General features: G+C 39.2%; 2 protein-coding genes across 2 annotated transcripts; both read left to right on the plus strand.

The window, feature by feature from the left end:
- The first annotated feature begins 133 nt into the window (after positions 1–133).
- Positions 134–16,785, plus strand: LOC113065063 (zinc finger protein GLIS2-like). The gene is made up of 7 exons (XM_026236191.1): positions 134–554; positions 4,954–5,106; positions 7,823–7,962; positions 10,934–11,104; positions 12,576–12,709; positions 13,000–13,118; positions 14,153–16,785. The coding sequence occupies exons 2-7, from the start codon at positions 4,962–4,964 to the stop codon at positions 14,767–14,769; spliced, it is 1,326 nt and encodes a 441-aa protein (XP_026091976.1). The 5' UTR covers positions 134–554; positions 4,954–4,961; the 3' UTR covers positions 14,770–16,785.
- A 1,489-nt stretch (positions 16,786–18,274) lies between these two features.
- LOC113064623 (beta-1,3-galactosyltransferase 1-like) lies at positions 18,275–20,145 on the plus strand. Its single transcript, XM_026235453.1, has one exon. The coding sequence runs from the start codon at positions 18,286–18,288 to the stop codon at positions 19,426–19,428; it is 1,143 nt and encodes a 380-aa protein (XP_026091238.1). The 5' UTR covers positions 18,275–18,285; the 3' UTR covers positions 19,429–20,145.
- The last annotated feature ends 23 nt before the right edge of the window (positions 20,146–20,168 follow it).

Below are 20,168 nucleotides of genomic sequence, written 5' to 3' on the forward strand. Positions count from 1 at the left end.
AAGTAAACAAAGTGAGTGCGTTCTCTCTCTCTCTCTCTCTCTCTCTCTGTCTCGCCGTCTCCGTGAGGGGGCGTGGCCACACAGCAGGGTGGGTGGAGCGAGAATAACACAGTAATCTGCGAGACAAGAGAGAGAGAGACCGACCACATCTGGAGGAAAATAAAGAATCATCACTTCATGTCCTCCACCCTCTGTCTTATTCTCCTCCCTCTCTCTCCGTCTCTTTTTCTGACTGGGGAATGAGCTGGAGACAGTAGACAGGCGTCGTAAGCAAGCGATGCTCCTTTGAAATGTATTTATTTTAGAACGATTCATCGTAACTTGACACAATTCTATATCTCCTGACAATTTGATCTGCTCGTACTCTAACGAAACAGTTTGCGTGTTTAGTCTAAGTATCGCATTTAGAGTTGGATATGGTCAACTGGATCCAGGAGTGTTTTTGATGAAGACATCTGGCGCTTTAACCGTTCCGCGTTAAACGGACCGCGCGCGCGCTTCGAGTCGACTCAGCGGTCACGTATCTCGGAGTCAGACGGAGCGTCTTCATTGAGGTAAAACCGTCGGGCATGTCGCGCACATCTGGACAAGCAATCCGTGTCAGCGCACATCTAGAAAAAGATTAAGGATGTGTGCGCGCGTGTGTTATTCTGCCCCAAGTTTTATCCAGACGGTCTGACCCAGTTTCTTAAATACTGAATAGCTATCGAATACTACTGAACTGGGATAGGATTGGTAAACAGACTCCGTCATGAATAGAGACCGCCTGGTGTTATATAACTTGTGACAGTCATGTCAGGGCAGCTACAGGTGGGAACGAGGACACCTGAGCGCGTGGGAGCTTCGGATGCTGTTATGTGATTTTACAAGGCTTTTCATGTGTGTTTTTTTCATGTGTGTTATTATAATGCGCGCTCTATATTTCATGTTTGTTTATTTTTTTGTTTAGTGGATTGTGTGAAAACCTCGTAATTTACAGTCAGTCTTTAATTATGCAAAGTTAACCCCTTCAGCATGAAACAAGACCCTTATGTTTCATGTCCTTATGGGGTTTTTTTTTGTGTGTGTGTCAGGGCCAACTCCTGCATTATTGTGATATCTTGTCGTAGCTAATCAGAAAAGCTTTCCATAACCATTTAATGTTAAAATAGTACTGTTGGCTTGCTAACTTAACCCCTTCAGCATGATACAAGATCCTTTCATGTCCTTATGGGGTTTATTTACATTTTATGTCAGGTTAAACTAAGAACCCATCCTGCGTTATTGTTATACCTTGTCTTGGCAAATCAGACGTTTTTTGTAATCATTTAACATTAAACTAGTAGGCTAAATTGTTGGCTTGCTAACTTAGGACATTCAGCATGATAAAAGACCCATATGTTTTGTTTCCCAGTAGTGTTTATTTAATAATAATATTGGGTAAAACTATAATCCCATCCTGCGTAATTGTAAAACCTTGTCATAGCAAATCAGAAAACCTTTTTGTTACCACTATTAGGATCAATTATTAGCTTGCTAACTGAAAACAGCATGTTTATGTTTGACAGTTTTAGCTCCAGTAACAAGATGCGATAACTAATTTAACAGACGGATTACAAAAAAATACATCATATAAAATTGTTCGCAAAGGAAAATAACAATTTGAGGGGAGATGTATATTCAGTTAAATAAGTCGTACTGTTTTGAGGTCCGATTTTTACAAGCCATGTGTACTGTTTTTTTTATATACACATTTTATTCGCAAACTATTATACATGCCGTCTACCTTAACTAAGGTTCATTATCACTCACATATATCGCAGATGCACACAAGTAACCAAGATTAAGATTAAAATGTGCATTCAAATATGCATTTATTGAAAAACCCATATTGATGAGTACTAATCTGATTATGTGGGCGTTTGCCGTGTCCAGCTCAGTCTCTTATGCCAGTACTTTGGGAGGTTCGCAGTGCAACGTCAAGCCCAGTCCTGATGCAACAAACTGCAACATTAACAGAGGGTCTGAGGAATGGAACGAGAGACAGATTGTGGATGAATTTGTGGCCGAGGGAGTATGCGTATGAATGTTTCAGTGGGTTGTGAGATATTGTTTGCCGTGATTACAGAGGGATGTGTCCGTCGTACATCAGTTTTGACTTATAATGTGGTCTTCGCTTTTGCATTGGGGTTCGTTGGGTTCGCTGGAGAGAATGGGTGAGGAAAGACAGAAGGGAGAGATGAAACCACACATTCTTTTCTCGTGAAACACCAACCACCAATGGCTACTTCTGAAATTCTTCAGCTCTATTAGCTCCTTATTTAACTTTACATAAACGAGGATGCCTTGTTCAGCATTTCCAAGAGAAACAGAGAATTCCTGAGCTCCCACCCTCCATTTTCTCTTCATCAACCCTTACGTCTCTCGTTTTATTTTTCTCAGTCTCTCCCTTTGGCTTGAGTTTGAGGTTGGACTGAGTTCCTGGAGGCCTTCCGAATCATGAGCAAGGGGAGGAGGAAAGGCATGGAAAGAGAGAGAGCGAGTGAGGAGAGAAATATGAGAGAGCGCGAGAAGGGAGAAAATGATCAGTCTGGAGAATCTCGAACTGCACTTAATCCACACCGTCCGTTTGGTTCTCAGCCCTGCCGTTCTCCCAGACTTCCTCTTCGCTCCACGTCGCTGGAGAAACTGTGCGCGATTGCTGCGTTGGGTCCGCAGCTGGTTCTTGTTATTGTTTATGAGGCTGGCTCTCTCTTTGCATTTCTAACGTACACTTAAAAGCGCAGTGGAAACAAATTGAGTGAATCTGCTTGTGGCCAGAGGAATCTGTGTACAGTATGTGTGTCTGGATGACAGACTATACAGAGAGAGAGAGAGAAGGGGAGAAGAAGGAATGGGAAATTTAGAAGAGGGGAGGCTGTGTTGACCTTGTTCTGTTGCCAGACGCAGGGGGTGGAGAGTGAAAGAGCGATGGAGAAAGAGAGAGGGAGCGATTTGGCGCTCATTGACTTCTGTAGGATGTTGTTGTTTCGAGTGATTCATTATTTAGCTGTGTTTTGTTCTCCACCCTCATCATGTTATGGATGAACGGCAGAGAGGGTTTTTTAAGGGGGACCTCGGAAAATTTGAGAGGGGGGAAAAATTAACAATAAGAAATAAAAACCAAATACACATAAAGTAGCTTTAGATAGCTTTAACATGTTGGCTACTTGTTTAAACTACTTTGAATTTTATATATGGTTAATTTTTCAAATAAATATTATAAAGAAATTGTTAAACAAACAATGTATTTAAAGTCTTTAATTGCACACACACACACACACACACACACACACACACACACACACATAAAATATAAAACTTTTACCACCAAAAATAAATGGTTAAATAAGTAAATAAATAGTCAAATAAATTACATAATTGAATGTAATGTCATTTCAATCTTTCTATATAAATAATTAGTAATATATAATCCATGCTTTTAAAAATCAAGATACATTGTACCCTTTCTTTTTTCTGTTTCTGGCTCTGTCTCATGCTAGACACTGAGATTGCAGGCTAAATAATGGGATTGCATCACTGAGGAAGGAGGGAGTGAAAAAGAGAAATAGGAAAGGAATGATCACCCACTGCTTTTCAGTGTGAGTCGACAAAAGGAGGGAAAGAGCCAACATTTCAGACACTTGCAGATGTGGAAGAATGAGAAACCTATTTTAAAACCTATTGAATGTTACCAGGAGGTTGATATGTTCAGAAATATGTGTATTATTTGTGGTGCTTGTACAGTATGTATCAGTGTTTGTGTGGATATAAAGCCCAGAAAGTTAGGGTGGAGCTTGAGGAAGAAGTTAGATTGAAAACAAACCACGGGCCAGAAACTGAGAGTGAGGGAGGGACATGGATGGAGATGACGGGAAGTGTTCAGCACCCAAACCTTTTGCAATACTGTGTAATATCATAGAGAGAGGGAATAAGAGGGGAATATATATATATGTGTGTGTGTGTGTGTGTGTTTAAACAAATTGTAAAGAACTTTAATATCTGCCATAACCTGAAAATAATCTGAGTTAGGGAAAGTTACTTTTAAAAGTAATGCATTACAGTTATACAGTATTGTGTTACTCCATAAAAAATTACTTAGTTACTTTTTTATAGAAAGTAATTTTATGGAAACCAAAAACTTTTTAATACTTTAATGGAGAATAGTTCCATCGCTTTTGAAAAAGTAATGCATTATGTTACATTTGAGTTACTTTTTGTCATCTGAGCTGGGCATGCTTAATTATTTTTAATAAAAAAAATAAAGTCAACTGTAAAAAGGCCCTTTCACACCAAATGTGAAATTAATAAGCATCAGCCTGAAGCCTCTGCAAAAACAAAGTAACTTTGGCTATTTATTTGAAAAAGTAAAAATGCGTTCTTGTAAATTTAACTACTTTACTAGTTACTGAAAAGAAAAATAATCTGATAATGTAATTACCCCAACACTGAAAATAATTATCAGACTGATTTTTTTTACTACGGCGCATTCATAATTACATCTAGTGGTGTTTTACTTTTAGACCCTCTTGTACAAACACACAGATGTGGAGCCAGAGGCCCTCTCTTCATCAGTTATTCCTCTGCTTCACAGAAAGAACGCGAGATGGGAGGAAAAGAATGAAGGAGAGCAAGGAACTCAGATCTTTGTAATGCATTCTACATGTTTTGACTGCAGTGGGGCTGCTGGTGTGATGAACTACACGTGTGTGTGTGCGTGACTTGTCTGGCAGAAAGAAATGTAAATGACTTACAGTTGCTGAAGTGAACGTGGAGCTGCACGTGTGTGGGAGTGTGTCTGCATGTGAGGGAGAGACATGGTATTCCCTTCTACAAAATGAGCTGCAAAATCACAGTTGGTGCCACTGTCAAGAGTCATAATGGAAAAAGAAAAAACAATGTTTCCATATAAAAATATGGTTTGATTTTTCTCAGGCTGGTGGATGAAAGCCATGCTGTCGCTGGACGAGCCCCTGGACTTGAAGATTTCCTCTGGTCGTGACAGGACGCTGAGAATGTCCATCTGCGCCCCGCTGCACTTTTCCCGCGCTCGAATATCCCGTGCTTTGCACAAGCCCAAAAGCCCTGGTTAGTTAACTGACCACACGAGCCATGCACATGCTACTGTCATATACAGTATTGTTCAAAATAATAGCAGTACAATGTGACTATCCAGAATAATCAAGGTTTTTCGTCTATTTTTTTATTGCTACGTGGCAAACAAGTTACCAGTAGGTTCAGTAGATTCTCAGAAAACAAATGAGACCCAGCATTCATGAAATGCATGCTCTTAAGGCTGTGCAATTGGGCAATTAGTTGAAAGGGGTGTGTTCAAAAAAATAGCAGTGTGGCATTCAATCACTGAGGTCATCAATTTTGTGAAGAAACAGGTGTGAATCAGGTGGCCCCTATTTAAGGATGAAGCCAACACTTGTTGAACATGCATTTGAAAGCTGAGGAAAATGGGTCGTTCAAGACATTGTTCAGAAGAACAGCGTACTTTGATTCAAAAGTTGATTAGAGAGGGGAAAACCTATAAAGAGGTGCAAAAAATGATAGGCTGTTCAGCTAAAATGATCTCCAATGCCTTAAAATGGAGAGCAAAACCAGAGAGACGTGGAAGAAAATGGAAGACAACCATCAAAATGGATAGAAGAATCACCAGAATGGCAAAGGCTCAGCCAATGATCACCTCCAGGATGATCAAAGTAAGTCTGGAGTTACCTGTAAGTACTGTGACAGTTAGAAGACGTCTGTGTGAAGCTAATCTATTTTCAAGAATCCCCCGCAAAGTCCCTCTGTTAAAAAAAAGGCATGTGCAGAAGAGGTTACAATTTGCCAAAGAACACATCAACTGGCCTAAAGAGAAATGGAGGAACATTTTGTGGACTGATGAGAGTAAAATTGTTCTTTTTGGGTCCAAGGGCCACAGGCAGTTTGTGAGACGACCCCCAAACTCTGAATTCAAGCCACAGTACACAGTGAAGACAGTGAAGCATGGAGGTGCAAGCATCATGATATGAGCATGTTTCTCCTACTATGGTGTTGGGCCTATTTATCGCATACCAGGGATCATGGATCAGTTTGCATATGTTAAAATACTTGAAGAGGTCATGTTGCCCTATGCTGAAGAGGACATGCCCTTGAAATGGTTGTTTCAACAAGACAATGACCCAAAACACACTAGTAAACGGGCAAAGTCTTGGTTCCAAACCAACAAAATGAATGTTATGGAGTGGCCAGCCCAATCTCCAGACCTTAATCCAATTGAGAACTTGTGGGGTGATATCAAAAATGCTGTTTCTGAAGCAAAACCAAGAAATGTGAATGAATTGTGGAATGTTGTTAAAGAATCATGGAGTGGAATAACAGCTGAGAGGTGCCACAAGTTGGTTGACTCCATGCCACACAGATGTCAAGCAGTTTTAAAAAAACTGTGGTCATACAACTAAATATTAGTTTAGTGATTCACAGGATTGCTAAATCCCAGAAAAAAAAAATGTTTGTACAAAATAGTTTTGAGTTTGTACAGTCAAAGGTAGACACTGCTATTTTATTGAACACACCCCTTTCAACTAATTGCCCAATTGCACAGCCTTAAGAGCGTGCATATCATGAATGCTGGGTCTTGTTTGTTTTCTGACAATCTACTGAACCTACTGGTAACTTGTTTGCCACGTAGCAATAAAAAATATACTAAAAACCTTGATTATTCTGGTTAGTCACATTGTACTGCTATTATTTTGAACAATACTGTACATCTCAACGGAATGATGCGATTTATATTATAAACTTACAGTAATGGGGATTTTTGTAGTCATTCCTGAATGAATCACTGTTTTTGAACAAATCAGCTAAATATTGATTCAGTGTTTTATTCATAAAAACAGTATTTTTAATAAATCAATCAGCATTTTCTTTAACAAATTGGTTCAATAAATGATTCAATGACTCACTCACTGAAGAATGTCACTTGTTTAGTTCCTGAACGAATCAGCCGTTTTGAACAAAATATTGAACGAATGATTCAAAGACAGCTGGGCAACTATGTCCGAAATTGCATATTCTCTCAATAGTCACTTCTTTAGAATAAGTAATTACTTTGCATCTTAGTATAAGTTGCATCAGTCCAAAAATACGTCATGATGAGGAAAAAAACATATAAGTCGCACTGGACTATAAGTCGCATTTATTTAGAACCAAGAGAAAACATTACCGTCTTTAGCCACGAGAGAGCGCTCTATGTTTTCAGTGTAGACTACAGGAGCAATGAGCAGCATAGAGCGCCCTCTCGTGGCTGTAGATGGTAATGTTTTCTCTTGGTTCATTTCTCTCGGTTCATGTCAAATTAATTTTGATAAATAAGTCGCACCTGACTATAAGTTGCAGGACCAGCTAAACTATGAAAAAAAGAAAATACGGTAGTAGGTCATCTGGGTAGTTTTCACCTACTGTCTTATGAATACTATGAAGTCGGACATACTACTTTCGCATAATGTTTTTTTTCTGCTCTATAGTAGAGAAGTACGCATATTCGTAGGCAGCCAATGTCACCGATTTCATTCCTCAGCTGATTTAAATAAATCAGTTGAATGAATGATTCAATAACTTAATCAGTGTGTTTGAACAAATCGGTTCAATCAATGAATCAGTGACTCAATTATTGTGACTTCTGCCACCTTCTGCATAACACTGTAACTGCAGAAAGAGTCACTGAAAAATCCCCACCACTACTGCATAGACTGACAGTCTATACCACAGCCTCAGCTGTACAAAAACGAACCTCCTTTCTTCTAATCTCCAGATGCAGCTGACAAGGACATGTCAGATTCCTCATCGTCCACGGTGGTAGATCTGAGTCTGTCTCCATCTTCCTCTCCCTCACCACCCTCTCCTATAGATAGTGGCGCCAGCTGGAGCCCCAGAGCGCCTCTTCTGGCCTCAGTGAGTGACTTATACCTCAAACTCTACGACTTCTCACATAACAACATCGTTCAAATCTGTGTGGTAAATGGATTCAGATTATTTCAATCACTTTCAAGAATCAAAGTACAATTTCTGAGATCTCAGAAGCCACTTCATGTGCACTCAAAAGGATAATTCACCCAAAAATGAAATTTACCACCGATTTAGTCACCCTCAAGCCCTGTTAGGTGTATGTGACTTTCATCTTTCAGACTAAAACTATTGCAGTTATATTATATTGCCCCTATTATGCCATTCTGTGAGTGTAATCTATCTGCAAAGATGTGAAGCCATCAGTGCACGTTAAATAAAGTTATTGTCTCTCTCAAAAAAAAAGAAAAGAAAAAAGAATTGGCTCTGAATCACCTAAATGAGTCGTCAGGATGATGAATCCCACATCACTGCCGGCCTATATTCTACGTTAGCCAGCCAATTTGACAACGTTGACAACAAGAAGATGCTGTGTCCTATGCTGTGAAAGTAAATTTGTCAGTGTTTGGTTTTGCTCAGCCCTAGCAGTTTTTAGAGCCTGTCTATAGCTGGACATACTGTATTTCCATGCAATTCTAAAAACTTCCAAGTTAGTTTTTCTCCATTTGCGTTGAAGACTACGAGTTACTTTCTTGAGAGAGTGAGTATTACTGTTATACCATGGCACAGTACGTTTTTCTCTAACCGTTTGCCAAGTTGTCAGTAATTTCGTCTAATTCTCGTGTATTTTTGGGTACAAATAGCAGTTGAGATAGATCAGGCAGGTTATTTGCGAATCTTTCTTTGGTGGCTGGAACAATAGTTCTGCCCAGACGGTATCGCTGCGACATATAGTTAATATCAGTTAGGGGTGCTCCGATCACGATCGGCCGATCGTTATGCGCATCTCGTCAGTAAAGCCGGTTCTCTAATCAGCGGTTAATTCCATCAGGTGCGTGATTTCTCATTGAGCAGCTGTTACTACACAGAGCCGTTGTTAATAGAGAAGATGCGCAAATCACGTTAATTTTTAGCGTTTATCGGCCCATCTTCTCAGTTAACAACGGCTCTGTGTAGTAACAGCTGCTCTATGTGAAATCACGCACCTGATGGAATTAACCGCTGATTAAAGAACCGGCTTTACTGACGAGATGCGCATTAACGATCGGCCGAATATGCCGACACGGCAGGAATATTTGATCAGATTATTTTACGATAATCGGAGCATCCTAAGATTGTCGGAAGGGCTGAATCGGGGCTAAAATCAGCCCAATTATCCTGCCGTGTGAACCAGCCTTAAGATATAATTAAATCTAGTGTATGATTAAAACGATGAGTGGGCCCGGTGACATTTTGCTTGACTCCAAAAGAGTTTATTAGGTCAGTAAACGCATAGTTTACGCAGTAAACCTGGTGGTCTATAAACAGTAGCCAGAGCAAGAGATACATTAGATTTCTTTTGCATGTCTGACAGTGTAACATTAAGCATATATATGTATATATATATATATATATATATATATATATATATATATATATATATATATATATATATATATATGTGTATATATATATATATATATATATATATATATATATGTGTATATATATATATATATATTGTAGCAACACCTCCGCCACAACCAGTCTGACGGGGCTCATGCTTATAACAGTAGTTTGTAAATGTAAATATCCGTGATCATTTCATCTACAAAAACTGCTTTGAGGGTGATTGATCTAATGTTTAGAAGCCCAGACTTTAAAAAAAATTGTTTTTGTTAATTTATTTTACATTTTTCTGGTTAAATCACGATCAGATTTTTTCTAGAGCCTGTATTAAATGTATATTTTGACCTCACTATTTGGGGAACAGATCCAGTCTCAATAGATTGGACAGTGCGAGTATTTCTGTCATTTACGCGGGTGGAACAAAAGTCATCATAATAGTCATTTGAGCGAAGTGTCTTGGAGATGTTGTCAGAGAGCAGCTCCGCTCCGACTCTGCTGTGGTTCAGACCATCAGCACGAAAAGCCCAAAAAAGATTTCCAATTATTAACAAAGAGCAGTTTCTGATCTTTACACCATGACAATTACCATTAATTTAAAGCAAAATAGTAATAGCAGGCCCACAACTGATTAGAACTATAATTTGTGTTAGCCAGACTGTAAAAGTACATATTTTGCATGCTCAACAGAACAACAAAGCAACAATTATTAATCATACTTACAGGTTGTGAATTGGAGGAGAAAGCTGGTCCAGACAAACTGGGCACTGACTCATCTTTCAAAGACAACCAGTTTACAAATCCCGCATTTAACTTTCAGAGATTGGAGATGTAGTCATTGGTGAAATGATGGGAACACAGCAAAAAAGTTGTGATTATACTGTTGTGGTCTCTTAGTGAAGATTGATTTTAACCACTGATTCTTCAGCCTCATCCTTTGGATGTGATAATAAACTGCATTCACTTTCAAAGCACAAGGCACATCATCTTCTTGATCGTTATCGGCACTTCAATGCCTTCAGGAATGCCAAATGGCCCTTTTGTTATTCAAGATAGGTTTGGGACGGGAAAACAGAAGTCTTTGATTTATCTTTTACCCTACAGTAGAATGGTTTGAGGGTGAGTAAATCATGGGGTAATACATTTTTTGGGGGGGTGAACTATCCCTTTAAAATGTGTTTTTAGCTTTCTGTGGCATAAACAAAATTTCTTTGACAAATAAATGTAATTGTACTGGAAGAGAGACTGCCTTATGCATCACTACCATAATTCAGTTCCCCTCCACACTAATTCATTTCAATCCAGTCTCACACAGTGTCCTGATCTGAACCCTTTCTAGAATCAAAAATAGAGGGTAGGTTTGGGAGCATGTCCGGACTTGTTTTGCAATGTGGTGGTCTCTTACTCCTCAACCAAGATGAGTCAGACATGATTCAGAAATAAATTACTGATAAATAAGCTCTTCTACTTGCAGGAATCTGAAAGCACCACATACCATGAGGACGGCGCCTCTCATCCTCCAGGTTTCCAGTTCTTTCTGCCAATTGGTGCAGAGGGTCCCCTGTGCCTGCCCTCCTCAATGCTGATTGGCCAGCACTCCCCTGAGCCCTCGAGTGATGAACAGCTGGCCTGCCGCTGGCTAAAGGTGAGTGACAGAGAGCTAGTATTACTGTTCTCTTCAATATGTTCATTCAATGTTAAAACCTATAGAGAGTGCGCATATACTGAGCTAGTGGACATGTTAGCGAGTGCTACCAAAAAGATTAGTATTGAGTGGCCAGAGGAACTACGTGAGTCCCAGTCCTCTAAGCTCGAGGAGCGCTTCTTGAGTGGCCCTAATGTAGAAAGCTGCAGTGATCTGCATCACAAAATCTCAGATCTTGGAAGCAGCCTTTCTCTGCTCGCCTAGTGGGCTCTGTGGATCCGGCAATCAAGGACACGCTGGCTGCTAACCTCTCACCCGGCTATATGGATGACTAGCTTATCTTGGACCATGCCAGTGGTCATCACAGAGATGTTCTTCTTCAACACCTTCGATCTCTTGACATCAGTGTGAACACTCAGAAGAGTGTTCTCATCCCTGCTCAGAGGACCATTTTCTTGGGAGTCAAAAGGTGTTTTTTGGTACCAAAAGGTGTTTGAACCGTGTCAAGCTAGGCCATCATGTTTCGATATCAAACGCGTAGGGGATTTGCAGGGTCTGTCTGTTAGCGAGTCATCCATGGAGTTTGCTCTGGGCCTTGTTAAAGTATTCCTACGGCCCAGACCCGGTTGTGTCCCCAAGGTCTTGTCCATTTCATTTAGCTTCTAGGTGGTCATGCTTCACTCCTTCCTTCCTTCCTTCCTCCTTTTGCTTCTGTTGAAGAGGATAGGCTTCACCTGCTCTGCCCTGTTTGAGGTTTGAAGCTCACCCTCTAATGTATTTTTGAAGGGAACTGATTGTCTTGATGTCATTTTGATTTAATCTTTCCTATAATGTCAGATAAAGTAGCGTTCACGAGACGTAACAGCCGTTACTGGGGAAGCCACTATTTCTGCCTGCTAAACCACCTCCAGCTGGGAGAGAATGAATTTGCATTTTCAATAAGCCTGTCTGCTGTTTTACATTATATTCATATATATATTTCCCCCGGGGGAAGTGCCGCTACACATAATGTGTAAATCTGTGGGAAACACTGGACTATCTAGAAACAATGCACTAAATCCACTCCAGAAACTTTAGAAAGTACATAGCAAACTTGTATCAATATCTTTCTTCTGCTAAACACAGAAAACACATTTTGAAGAATGTGGATACCAAATAGCTGATGGTAGCCATTGACTTCCATAGTATGAAAAAATACTATGGACGTCAATGGCTACCATCAATTGTTTAACCAGTTGCTTATTACCTCAAAATAACTTTATCTGTGTTCAGCAGAACAACAACAACAACAAAAAATCATACAAGTTTAGAACTTGAGGGTGAATATTGTTGACAGAATTTTCATTTTTTGGTGAACTATCTATCAAAGTCCATGATATTAGATATTAAAAGAGCTATTCACACATTTTATCCTTCGGTTCTCCTTTTCTTCCTCCCTGCTCCTGCTCCGCTCTCTGTCTTTACTCTGTAGTGCCATCTGCTGTTCGAGAGCCTGCAGGATCTGGTGGACCACGTGAATGACTTGCATGTGAAACCAGAGAAGAATTCAGGATACTGCTGCCACTGGGAGGGCTGCGCACGCAAGGGAAGAGGATTTAATGCCAGGTCAGAAAACATGCACGCATTCAAATGATTTAACATTTCTTCTTTAAAACAAGTGCAAATTTGTCTTATGCAAATTTGTTTTTGAATTTATATAATGTGAAGTAGGCCTATTTGGATATTTTTGCTGGAAAATTAGAAAAACATACATATATATATATATATATATAAGAGAGAGTAAATGTTAAAGTTCCATCCACTCCAAGATATTGAGAAACTTAAATGCATATCGAATGTTTGCTTTTGTATAGTGTGCGCACATCACTAATCCGTGGTCCATTTGTATAACGCAGGTACAAGATGCTGATTCATATCCGCACACACACCAACGAGAAACCTCATCACTGCCCTACCTGCCACAAGAGTTTCTCACGCCTAGAGAACTTGAAGATACACACCCGCTCACACACAGGTGAGACGAACACATTTGCAGTATGGACCTGTACATAAAACATGCACCAAAAATGAAAAAACAGAAGTGGCACACACATAAAATCCCATTAGTGCACAATAGGGTCTGAAATCTCAGAGGTAGATACCAATACCAGTATAATTCGACTTTAATGTGCTGCTCAAGACCTCCTTTATTTAAAGATTTACATACTAATGTCAATATTAAAAAATAAAGCAATGTCTAAGCCTTCAGTTTTTCTGATTCAAGTAAATAGTGCTTCAAATAAGAAGTCAAGTGTGTTAATCAAGTCAAGTATAATGAAGGTTAAATAACAAGCGATTCCTTTTAACATTCATTAGTAAAATAACTATAATAAATACAGGTATAATAAAGAAAGCTACACATAAAGTAAATGGTAGGCCTACTTGATGTTGTAAGTAAATAAATATATTCAATAAGTAATAATAATTATTAATATTAACTTTGATAGTGACGAGGGCCTGCATTTTTTCTCTTTTATACCATGGGGTTAGATTACTACACACACCTTTTACACAGTCTCACACAATTTCCTTTTTATTGAAGGAAATTTAATTTTATTATTGATGATAACAGCAGAAACCTAAGTAGCCTGACTAGTAAGGTGCATCACTCAAATTTATACTTTTGAAGTTTAATCATCATATTAATCTATATAGCAATTCTTGTCTTTCCATCCCCAAATGTAAGACCTCTTATAATTAAGATTTTCTGTATCATTTATGAGTTTTCATGGCCTTACATTTGAATGATTTAACTGAAGACTTTTTAAGGACCATAATGCTCCTCTGGGCCTCTTCGGTCACTATTGACAGAACATTTTTACATCCATAACACGCATGCAGTCAAAAAAAAAAAAAAAACCTCTAACATTCCCACACATCAACATCTTCCCACACAAAAAGACAAGTCTCTACAGGCTTGTGCCGTTTGGTTGTGACAGTATGTCCTTCTCGACCCCTGCATTCCTCCAGTACAGCCTTTGATTATTTCTTGCTCTTCTGCCCTCTCAGGAGAGAAGCCATACATCTGTCCTTACGAAGGCTGCAACAAGCGTTACTCAAACTCCAGCGACCGCTTCAAACACACGCGCACGCACTACGTCGACAAACCTTACTGCTGTAAAATGGTGGGCTGTCTGAAGCGCTACACCGACCCCAGCTCTCTCCGCAAACACATCAAGGCACACGGCCACGCTGTAGTGCAGGAACGTGCTGCCTCGCCCAGAACCAACAGGCTGGATGGTGTCTCATCGATGGATCGACCTTACCCTGGAGCGGCTCGTTTCATCCTACCAGGTGCGGCGACGACCTTATTTGGGGCTCACACCTACGCTGGACCCCTTAGCGGTCATCCCCTGGATCTCTCCAGGCTCAGTCCGCTTTTAGGAGCCAGGCCGATGCTGTACCCCAACTCAGGTGCTCTTGGGCTTGGGAAGGTGCCTATCCTGCACCCGTTGTTGTTGCCGCCATTCGGTCTCAGTTTGGGTCAAACTGAAAGAACAGTTGTTGAAGAAGATGATGATGTTGATGATGAAAATGAAGGCAGGATGGGAGTAGGACGAGGCCCTCACTCATGGGTCGTGATTCCTCCGGGCATGCTGTTCTTGAAACAGATGGCAAGCACGTAAAGAGACTCATAAACCGTGTTCACACTGCACACCAATCTGATTTGGATTTCAAATCAGATTACGGTCTCATTTTGCAAGCGCTGAAATCAAATTGATCATGTTATGTCCCAAAAATGATTGTTTAGATTTTAATTGAATTTTGAACTGTTCACGAATTTGGTGTGAATCTAGTTCGTCTGTTTTCCGTTCACACTACAAAAGCTAAACTGGTTTGAACCAGATATGCCAAAAATGCTTCTTTTGATTCCAGACAAGGCCTTATGGGCCGTTTACACCAATAACAATAACTTTCGGAAATAGCCATTTTCCAGCTGATAAAAAATTGACAGCCAGTCAGAATCCACCCAACTTTAAAGAGCATGAGTGTTTAAAGCAACAAGCAAAAAAATAACTACAGTGTTTACTTACATTGAACAAAAGGTTGTTGTCCATTTATGTGAACTCTATTATAGTTATCGTTATAGTTATCTTTATAGTCGTTGTTAAAAGTGTGAATGAGCCACTCACTTTAGTACTTGCAATTTACAAGGAACGGGGTGTTGGCTTTTAAGGGAATAAGCTGGGAGAGTGTAATTACAGAATGTTTAAATAGGCAAAACAAAGGTAATTCCAATATTTACTTTTTTTCCCCCAGTACTTCTTGGTACAATGAGCAGAATTCATGCACCATCAGTGCACAATATCAATCAGTATGTCATGAAAGACGTCAGAATGTATGTAATGTGATGTCAGGCAAGAAATTAAGAGAAGGTGGTGCTTCATAATTAATAGTATGCCCTTGATTTGCGTAATGGTCTCCTGGAGAATGTTGACAGTGACCAAACAGAGAACAGGATGTGATATGAAAAGCATACATATGACACACGTTTTTAGATTTATGCTAAAATGCACCTGCTATGAGCTAACAAAGCTTTGTCTACTAAAACTATAGGACACTGAAAAGGCCGGATATGTTCATTTATTATAATAATAACAACAATAAAAACTAAAACACTAAAATATGTAGTTTTAAATGCTACAAGTGAATTTATACATTACAGCATTTTAATGTAAGTATGAAAAAGGATATTCATCTTGATATTAACTTTTGAAAGTGCCATTCAGTTTGTTAATTGTTGTTAACATTAAATTAACGTTAAATGAGCATTAAAACGCAACGATAAATAAAAAAGAAATGTTAAAATATAAAATATAACCAATTTGGTAAGTAATGTAGTGTCTATAAAATGAACTAGTTGTTGAAGCAGATGTGTGGCTTATTCGCAAATTTTTAAATCTGTATGTTTCTCACAACCAAGAAGTAAACAATTTGGGACATATCGTTACTTACAAAGTTACATTTAAATTATGACTTAGCGAATTGAGCAAAGACGTGCACCCTGATTGCTATAAGTAATCATCAGTTTGTGTTTCATTATTAGCCATTTAATGGTGCCGCTTTATGTTTTGTATGTTTCGACGACGAGACATTGACTATGTCAAAATCATGTGATGACATGAGTCCACTTGGACTCCACTATTTGTTATCCATTATTTAATCCTATGGTTAGCAGATTGGTAAACCTTTATGCATGGCTGACCTTTCTCATTTAAGTGTAAAACCAGAGCCCGGTTTGCACCGGGAACTGCATATATAATGTTGTATAACTCTTATTTGATATCTGCCATGCATAATGGATAAATGCTAAGACTATGGCCTATCACGGTCAGCTTGTGTGTCGTAATGAACTATATTTGCACAGGATATTTTATTGATTTTTACCAATACCAAGTGCCTTATATTGTAAGGTTGTTATTGACGAAATATGATTTACGAAATCCATTTGGATGTATACGGTCAGTTCTTGTATGTATATTTTACCAGATTTAGTTCAACAGGTTTTCCTGACGTTGAGGCTAATGCCTCATGAAGTTGAGCTAACGCTAATGTGTCTTACCACAGGACGTCTGTCAATGTGACCGGAATGAAATAGAGGACAATGATGCATAAGTCCAATAAAGAGTGCAATGACTAAAGTGTATACAGTGTGTTTATCTAAAGGAGATTTACAGGCTTTCGATTGTTTCGACTTTCAAATTGTTTGGTTAGCATAATGTGTGGTTTGTACAAATCAATCAGCTGATGCTTATTTTGCATTATTAGTAATACAACTAACAAAAAAGTTTAGAATGAACACCTCCCCTCCTCCCCCTCATCTTCAGTAAACACCTGTATGAGGTGGGAGGGGGCGGAGCCACCTATAATTCTACAGCAGCTTTACCTCTTAGGTTTTCAGCTAAAAGAGCTATTGATTGCCCTGAATCCAGATGCACACGTCAAGACATGGAGGTGAAACTGTCCAAGAGAAATGGATGGAAGAGGTGAGGTCTTTTACGATTTAAGGCATGAAACTATGCTAACAATTGATATGCAGATATTTTATGGTCATCTGTTTTAATAATGCAATGATGTTGTAAACTGCAACTGTCCGGATTTGAAAAAATATGCTGAACTGATCATAACTCATAACTGCACTCAATCAGGGACAACTTTACTGAACAAAAACATCAATATAACACTCACTGTACTGTAAATATATTTAAATTTAAATTGAGAAAATTAATTTAGATATACTTTAATCTGAAATAAAGTTAATTTAATTAAAGGTCTTGCAGCTCTGGTAGATGGTGCTAAAAACAAGCAAACAAAACAAAAAAGCCTTAAATACAGCTCACTTTGGACAAAAGTGTTTGAACGTGTAAATTTGAATATACTAAACTTAAAAAGGAATGGGTACAGAGTTGTGAAGTCACTAACTAATGTAACTCGTAGGGTCCTGAACAGTATGTTTGAAGCTCAAAGTGGGCGGTGCGGGCCGTCGCCATCTTGGAAGTGTGTCACTGCGCAACACTCCCAGATAAACAAAAATGGGCAAAGAGGCGGAAGCTGGTTGCTGAAACCACGCCCACTTATGATGGCTGTGACACTCCAATTCATAATCCACCTGTCACTTAAGTGGCCGCGCTCTTAATTATGCAGTACTTTAAGGCTTAATATATTTTAAACAGATGAGTTATAAAAAAAAATTACCTTCCTAATAGTTGTCATAAAGAGCATAATTAGCTATAGACCAAAACTATTTTTGTACCAGGCTGTAAACATATTTTCTGCTGTAAAGTTGGGCATTTTAACATTGGGGAGTCTATTAGACTGACTCCCTTTTGGAGCAGTCTCTAGTGGCCAGTCGATGAATTGCATTTTTAGTCTCTTCCGTGAAGGCTTCACGAGAGAGAGCGGGAGGTTGGGGCTCAGTCCTAACAAATAGAGGTTGAGTGCAACCACTTTACATCACTATTAACCGTCTGCTGAGGGAACAATCAAATTTGCTCACCTGAAATGCTCTCTCTCCCATATTGAAAATCTTCATTTAATGAAAAGATGTATTTAAAACAAACACTTTTTTTTTTTTTTTTTTTTTTGGTAATTATGGTGTTTTTAATGTTTGATACTGACTCTCAAGAATGTTTATCCATACCATGTTTGTTGTGTCAGCATTACTGGATTTTATCTTATTGCATACCTTTACTTTTTCCCTCCCGTCTCTCTTATGCAGTTTGGGTCGGGACACAGCTCCACACAGGTGTCAGATTAAGACAGGATTCATTCTGCTACTAACACTGGCGTTCTTACTGACTGCCGTTGCTTATGTCTCTGAATTCTCTCTCAAGACTGCTGTGCTCCCTGACACCTTTTATGAAAAAGTGCTAAATCAGACACGCTCCTATTATGAGTACCCATCTGCCAGTAAAAATCAGACTAGTCCTTCACAAATTCCTACACAATCCACAGACATTTTAGTGCATCATCATGTGGCTCACCCAAGCAACTATCATTTTATTCTGGATGAACCTGATAAATGTAGACAGTGGGATCCGTTCCTGGTCTTTATGGTCCCTGTGGCGCCCCATCAGGTAGAGGCTCGTAACGCCATCCGGAGCACATGGGGGAATGAGAGCTCAGTGCAGGGAAAAGCAGTGCTGACTCTGTTCTTGGTGGGTTTGACTGGAGGACCTGAAGCTCAACAGAAGCTGGAGGAAGAGAGCCGTCAACACAGAGATTTAGTGCAGAGCAACTTTGTGGACTCCTACTTCAACCTGACCATAAAGACAATGGTGATCATGGACTGGTTGGCCACTCGTTGCCCTCAAGCATCTTATGCTATGAAGATTGATTCTGATATGTACATAGGCCTGGAGAACCTGATGAGCCTGCTATTGGCACCCAACACACCCAGAGAGAACTACATTACAGGCTATTTGATGTGGGACCGGCCTGTCATCAGAGACAAAAACTCAAAATGGTACGTGTCAGAGGAACTGTACCCTGAACCGATATACCCCACGTACCTGCTGGGAATGGGATATGTTTTCTCCAATGACCTGTCAGGAAAAATAGTTGAGGCTTCCAAGAAAGTAAAGGCCTTTAACATTGAGGACGCATATGTGGGCGCTTGTCTGAAACAGTTAGGCATTGCACCCTCATCTCCTCCAGACCCTTCACAGTTTAGAGCATATATAGGACAATACAAGCGAGAGGATTTTCTCAGAGTTATTACAACAATCCTGGGATCCCCGCAGCAGCTAATAGACATTTGGGAGGATCTAAAGAGGCCCACATAAAAGGAATACAAATGGGAATAGATTACTGGTTGCCTTTATTTGATTAATAAAAGACTGTTATGTTGGAGACAGAGAACTAAAGACAAAAAAAAAAAAAAAAATACTATTCGTTTAAATAGCCCATAAATTAAATGCTTATTTATAACAGTATATTTTTAATTATAGCTTTTTTTTCCTTTTTGATTTAAAATAGCAAATGTAAATATTATTTGATTGTTGTAATTTTCAGTTCTGCCACAACTCAAGGTCACATTGGAACCTTCATCTTGTGTTTTGCATATGCAAATGAAAATGAGGTGGCCGCTTTCAGACTACTATAATGCCACAGATCTTCAAGACATTTAGACATTATTTTTTGGAACCATCTGAAACACTAAGTTACCTCCTGATGATTATTGGTATTTTTTTTAGTCCTAGTTGGCATCAGAAACAGAATTAAAAACGTTTGCAGATGGAGGAGAATGAATGAAAGATGGGTGGTAACATGATTCTTTTGAGTAGCAAAACAATTCTAGAAGCTTGCCAGCTCGCTGTGACACACTCCATGGCCTCATCAGGTGTTTCTAAAGGATCTAATTGGTCAAAGAAAGGACAAGGAGGAGCTCAGATACAGTGACTCTGAGATATGTACAAGATCGCTGTTACCCTCAAGACAAGGTATGTTCAAACATTTCACAGAACTGATTTTGTATTATGCAATGACTTCTTATACATAGTTGTAAACGCTACCAAATTATGTT

This window comes from Carassius auratus, chromosome 47, assembly GCF_003368295.1.
Source record: "Carassius auratus strain Wakin chromosome 47, ASM336829v1, whole genome shotgun sequence".
NCBI classification, from domain to species: Eukaryota; Metazoa; Chordata; class Actinopteri; order Cypriniformes; family Cyprinidae; genus Carassius; species Carassius auratus.